Source organism: Mastacembelus armatus, chromosome 13, assembly GCF_900324485.2.
Source record: "Mastacembelus armatus chromosome 13, fMasArm1.2, whole genome shotgun sequence".
NCBI lineage: Eukaryota > Metazoa > Chordata > Actinopteri > Synbranchiformes > Mastacembelidae > Mastacembelus > Mastacembelus armatus.
In genome coordinates, this window is record NC_046645.1 from 24,913,327 (window position 1) to 24,920,062 (window position 6,736).

At 41.5% G+C, this 6,736-nt stretch overlaps 1 protein-coding gene across 1 annotated transcript; it reads right to left on the reverse strand.

Annotated features, from left to right (window-relative positions):
• LOC113125207 (olfactory receptor 2A12-like) lies at positions 1-6,013 on the reverse strand (the record flags this gene model as incomplete). The annotated part of the gene is made up of 2 exons (XM_026298536.1): positions 5,116-6,013; positions 1-23 (listed from the first exon to the last, which is right to left on the reverse strand). Coding segments are annotated over exons 1-2 (921 nt in total), but the record flags the coding sequence as incomplete, so codon positions are not given.
• Positions 6,014-6,736: the final 723 nt, after the last annotated feature.

Below are 6,736 nucleotides of genomic sequence, written 5' to 3' on the forward strand. Positions count from 1 at the left end.
AGTCAGGAGGTTCTTCCAGATGACTGGACAGCTACAGCTAAAGCGATCAGGGAGACAGGTACGAGGGTACTTGGTGTGTCATCTGGAAAGAGGAAAGCAGATAAGGAGACTTGGTGGTGGAATGAGGAAGTTTAGACTTCAGGAACAGGTTAGCTAAGAAGAAGTGGGACACTGAGAGGACAGAAGAGAACAGACAGGAGTACAGGGAGATGCAGCCTAAAGTGAAGGTAGAGGTGGGAAAGGCCAAACAAAGGGCGTATGAAGATTTGTATGATAGGTTTCACCACTAAGGTGTCAGGATCTGTGGAGTCTTGAGGACCAAAAATGCCACATTAAAGTTCCAGTTCTCAGTGATGTCTTTATTTACAAAAAACCAAAGAGAAACATAGCAGGGATACTGATGGGTAACCAGGAGAATGGAGTGAATTATCCGTGAATTAGCTCAGGAGAGAGGTGGTTGCAACCTAGGCCCACACCAGGTAACTCCGTCGGGAGTCTAGGAGGATGAGGAAGAGAGTCCAGAGCTTGGTCCGCAGAGCAGCATCTGACGGAGCGGGGAATTCTGGTCAGGAATCCAGGGGTATAGCAGAACCAAAAAACAAACACTAGTCTGTTTCTCTCACAACGAAAAACACCTCCCGGTTAACCCCTTAATGGTACTGGAGGGAGAAAAACAAAACAGTCACTTGATCTCCGAATAACGTCCGAAATTATTTGGAAAACTTAGATTACCGTTTGGACCCGTTCTGCTTTACTGACGAAGGAAACTTTGATCTTGATAGTCGCTCTGTATCCAGTGTAAATCCTTCATTGACTAGAAAGAACAGTGCGAAGCCGTCCTCCTCGGTGGCGAAGCAGACAATCCGGCGACCCGTCTGTGACTGAAGGTGAGTATATGTACCGTGAGCTCCTAAAAGACAAAACAGGTGAGTGGTGTTGCATGATTACTCCCGGAAACCCGAAAGTAACCGGTCACACGTGGAGACTCTTCAAAACAAAAGTCACAACCGGAAACCCACGTAACCAGTCGTGACATAAGGACGGAGGGGTGGATTTGTACAGAGAGACAGAAATGGGAAGGATGTGCATCAGGTTAGGGTGATCAAGGACAGGGATGGAAATGTGCTAACAGGTGCCACAAGTGTGATGGAAAGATGGAAGGAATACTTTGAAGAGTTGTTATATGCCTCCAGAGTAGTGGAGGCTAGGCTGATGTCAGAAGTGAGCATTTGTGAGCAGCAGTATGGTTTTATGCCAAGAAAGAGTACCACAGATGCAGTATTTGCTTTGAGAATGCTGGTGGAGAAGTACAGAGAAGGCCAGAAGGAGCTGCATTGTGTCTTTGTCGATTTGGAAAAAGCATATGACAGGGTGCCTAGAGAGGAGCTGTGGTTTTGTATGAGGAAGTCTTGAGTGGCAGAGAAGTATGTTCGAGTGGTGCAGGACATGTATGAGAGCTGTAAGACAGTGGTGTGGTGTGCTGTAGGGGTGACAGAGAAGTTTAAGGTGGAGGATGGACTGCAAAACCCTAGGGTCAACAGTCCAGAGCAACGGAGAGTGTGGAAAAGAAATGAAGAGACGGAGGAAAGGAAAGGTGTAAAAGACAGTGGTGAGACCAGCAATGTTGTATGGTTTAGAGACAGTGGCACTGAGAAAAAGACAGGAGACAGAGCTGGAGGTAGCAGAGCTGAAGATGTTGAGGATCTCTCTGGGAGTGACGAGGATGGATAGGATCAGGAATCAGGAATCAGAGGGACAGGTCATGTTAGATGTTTTGGAGAAAAAGCCAGGGAAGCCAGATTGGTTTGGACATGTTCAGAGGAGGAACAGTGAATACATTGGTAAAAGGATGCTGAGGTTAGAGCTGCCAGGAAGGAGGCCTAGAGGAAGACCAAAGAGGAGGTTTTTCGATGTAGTGAAGAGGGACATGAGGATAGTTGGTGTGGGTGTGGAGGATACAGAGGATAGGGTTGAGTGGAGGTGGAAGATTCTCTGTGGCGACCCCAGAAGGGAGCAGTCCTTCCAATAAACAGATAAACATCTGCTGTAGTGGAATTTTCTTCCAAATGCTCCATGATCCATCGTCTTAAATTCAAAAGTTATTAAAGAATGATCTGACAAAAGAGGATTTTGGGTAAAAGCTATTAAATGTTCAGTTTAATTATCAAGAGAAGATGCCACAAAATGCACCGGTGCGTTCGTCAACCCCTGAGGGTTAATGTCAGCAAAACGAAAGATAAAGCGTCCTGACCAACCTCTTCAGGTGCACCACTGAGAACCTGCTGACAGGCTGCATCATCATGTGGTATGGGTACTACTCCAGTCACAGCTGGAAAACACTCCAGAGAGTGTTTCAGATGGCGCAGATCATTATCGGAAGCAGTATCCCCTCTATCAAGGACATTTACCACAGATGGTGCATGCGGATGGCAAGCAACTTTATTAAGGACCACAGCCATCCAACACACAGACTATTCTGTCTGCTACCATCTTGCAGACGATACAGGAGCCTGGAGTCACGCACTAAAAGACTGAAAGACAGTTTTTACCACCATGCTGTCAGGCTCCTTAACTCCTTAATATCTGCAACACTATCTGTGCAATGTTTTTCATATGTGCAATATTAATATTCACAATTATTATCTTGTATTCTCATAATGTTATTCAAGAACTCTGCTGATTATACTACAGTAATACACACACCACTATTTTTACATATATATATATATATATATATATATATATATATATATATATATATATATGTATATGCACTGACCAAAATTATAAACGCAACACTTTTGTTTTTGCCCCCATTTTTCATGAGCTGAACTCAAAGATTTAAGACTTTTTCTATGTACACAAAAGGCCTATTTCTCTCAAATGTTATTCACAAATCTGTCTAAATCTGTGTTAGTGAGCACTTTTCCTTTGCTGAGATAATCCATCCACCTCATAGTTGTGGCATAATCAAGATGCTGATTAGACAGCATGATTATTGCTCAGGTGTGCGTTAGGCTGTCCACAATAAAAGGCCACTCTAAAATGTGCAGTTTTACTGTATTGGGGGGCGTCTGGGGGGTTCTGAAAACCAGTCAGTATCTGGTGTGACCACCATTTGCCTCACGCAGTGCAACACATCACCTTCGCAAAGAGTTGATCAGGTTGTTGATTGTGGCTCGTGGGATGTTCCGCTTTATTGGCTGTGCGAAGTTGCTGGATATTGGCAGGAACTGGAAAACGCTGTTGTATACGCCAATCCAGAGCCATACATTATTATGCTGCAACATGAGATGATGGTCGTGGATGAATGGCACAACAGTGCGCCTCAGGATCTTGGTATCTCTATGCATTCAAAATGCCATCAATAAAATGCACCTGTGTTCGTTGTCCATAACATACACCTGCCCATACCATAACCGCAAACCACTCACCCACATGACACCATACACGCTGTCTGCCATCTGCCCTGTCACAGTGAAAAGCGGGATTGATCCGTGAAGAGAACCCCTCTCCAAAGTGCCAGACGCCATCAAATGTGAGCGTTTTCCCACTCAAGTTGGTTACGACGACGAACTGCAGTCAGGTCTATACCTCGATGAGGACGACTAGCATGCAGATGACCTTCCCTGAGACGGTTTCTGACATTTTATGCAGAAATTCTTTGGTTATGCAAACCAATTGATGCAGCAGCTGTCTGGCTGGCTGTTCTCAGACGATCTTGGAGATGAAGATGCTGGATGTGGAAGTTGTCGCAGAAATTTCTTTAAGTTTGAGAGTTGCTAATTCTCAGAAACAAACACAAATGTGATGAATCATCTCAGGTTTAATCACGGGCGCCCGAAGAGAAGTCTACAGAGTTCTTTATCTTTTTTTTACAGATTCAGGTTTATATAGCTTGACAAAAAGGGTGGACTTATATTGGAAAAGACCCCAAATGTTTGTTCAGGTGTCCTCTATCTTCCGGCCTCTACCAGCACTAAACAAATTGTTGGCAGCTGTTTACAAGCCTCTAAACCACTAAAAACACTACAGCAATAAACACTAAACCCCCAAAACCCCAACACCATGCATAGTTTAGGCCAATATATTCAAGTGACCCTTTGACATGGTGTGTAAAACTCCAACAAAGTCCTGGGCTGGTGTGGTTACATGTGGTCTGCGTTTGTGAGGCCGGTTGGCTGTACTGCCAAATTCTCTGAAACGCCTTTGGAGATGGCTTATGGTAGAGATATGAACATTCAATTCACGGGCAACAGCTCTGGTGGACATTCCTGCAGTCAGCATGCCAATTGCATGCTCCCTCAAAAATCGCAACATCTGTGGCATTGTGCTGTGTGATAAAACTGCACATTTTAGAGTGGCCTTTTATTGTGGACAGCCTAATGCACACCTGAGCAATAATCATGCTGTCTAACCAGCATCTTGATATGCCACACCTGTGAGGTGGATGGATTATCTAAGAAAAGGAAAAGTGCTCACTAACACAGATTTAGACAGATTTGTGAACAACATTTGAGAGAAATAGGCCTTTTGTGTACATAGAAAAAGTCTGAGATCTTTGAGTTCAGCTCATGAAAAATGGGGGCAAAAACAAAAGTGTTGTGTTTATAATTTTGGTCAGTATACATGTATATTTTTCTTCTTAGTTTTATATTGACTGTTTTGTTTACCAGTGTTTTTTTATTAGAGAGATGGTGGGTTCCTTCTTGTCTATAAACATTTCATTGCATTGTTAACTGAATGTTAACCTGCATATGACAAACAACCAATTTGAATCAGTAAACTGCTGTTATTCATAGTAACATGTTCATTTTATGTTTTAATCTTCAGTTATTATAATTAGTTTGGTGTCACGTGTTTTCAGATGCATGTGGGTATATTTTCTTCACTCAGTTTAACCTTCACTATGTATAGTTTCCTGAAACTTTATTTCAGTGACCCACATTCCATATGATTTTGTGACAATAAAACAAAAGAGTTTGGCATAAGATTGTTTTTTTTAATTAATCAAACATTTCAAGGCTAATTATTACCAATAAAAGGCCTGGGCTCTTTCTTTACATCACCTGTGACTGATCAACTGCTGATTACAGAAGAGATTTTTACATGTACTTTGAATTTTTGACATTTGCATTCCATACATGACAGGATTCAGAAGTGGTTGCAGTACTGCAAAATATATAGAGAGAATCATACGCAGCAGAGTGGGCATACTGCTCAAATCAAATCTGCTCTGCATTATCTCAAAGAAACAACCAAAAGAAAAGTTTAGGAGGCAAGCAAGGTGAGGTGTACATGTACTGACAGCTTTTCTTTTGGCCTGTTTAGAACCAGAAAAACAAATTTTAAGAATTTTCATGTAAGAGAAAAGGATTGGAAGCAGAGGAACTAAGATGGTGAGAGCAGTTCCGACAAGTCCATAAATGTTATTGACTTTAGTGTCTGAACATGCCAGCTTAACAACCAGATAGTTTTGACAATACAAACTATTTACGGTGTTTCCACAGAGTGGCAAACTAATGTTCAAAGATAAAGTTATTAAGAATTTCACAAAGGAGTACAGCCATACTACAGCAATAAAGGTAAAAGATTTTTTAAGGGTCATACGTGTGTTATATTGTAAAGGACAACAGATAGCAAGGTACCTGTCATAAGACATGATGGCTAAGTTTAAAAATTCTACACTTGCATATGTATACAAACAGAAAATTTGCAGGAAACAAAAGGGAGCAGACACAGTGTGAATGTCAGAGAGGATCTGAACCAGAAGGAATGGAAACAACCCTGTACTACCATATAGATCATTTACAAACAGGCTGCACAGAAACATGTACATGGGCTCATGTAAGCTTTTGTTCACACAGATCACCACAATTAGGAATGTGTTGGCAAGAGCAATAACAATGTACAACATTACACTTATCATGAAATATAAATATTTCAAATTTCCAACATTCAGATAGGCCCCAAGAATGAAATATGATAAAGGTGATAAAGTTGAGTTTATCATTTTTCCTAAAGGACACAACTCTATTATGCATGTGATAGACAAGTTATCTTCTAATTATTCATTCAAAGTAAATCCCCTCTTTCTATAAAGGCAACAGTTGGAAAAATCAGGACACTAATGTAATATTTTTTCCGAATTGTGAAGCTTACTAACAATGCTTCATAGGATACCACTGGAAAATGATGAAATATAAAGAAAAATAACATTGTGAACTCACCACCTTCACTAAAGGGTTAATAGCTTTAGACCTGTAGATGACATATTACACACAGACTGACTACCACAGTCAGCTGACGAACATCTGCAGTTTTTTATTAACTCTGAGAACAAGTGAATCTAAGGACTGCCCTATTTCATTATCAGTGCCCACAGCAGTTTGTGGTTTGACAGCATCAGTCTAAGCTGAAAACAGGATGGTCAGAAGAAATGGAGTGACTGCTCTACTGGTTCAGTATGAGTGTGGGTCAGGGGGAAGAACGAGTTGTCTGCTAACCCAAAGGGTTGATGGTTTGAGCCCTGTACCTGAGGCATGTGATCATCATTGATATGGTGGTGAACATGACCAGCAAAGGCTTTGTTCACTCTGTGTCTAATATTGCTGTGAGCAGAAAGAAGTTACCCCAGTCTGGAGTGAATGATAGGCTTAATAGGCTTATTATGTGCATGATTGTTGCATAGCAGGAAGTGACACCAGTATAAGAAGTAATTTTAACAGCCAAAACA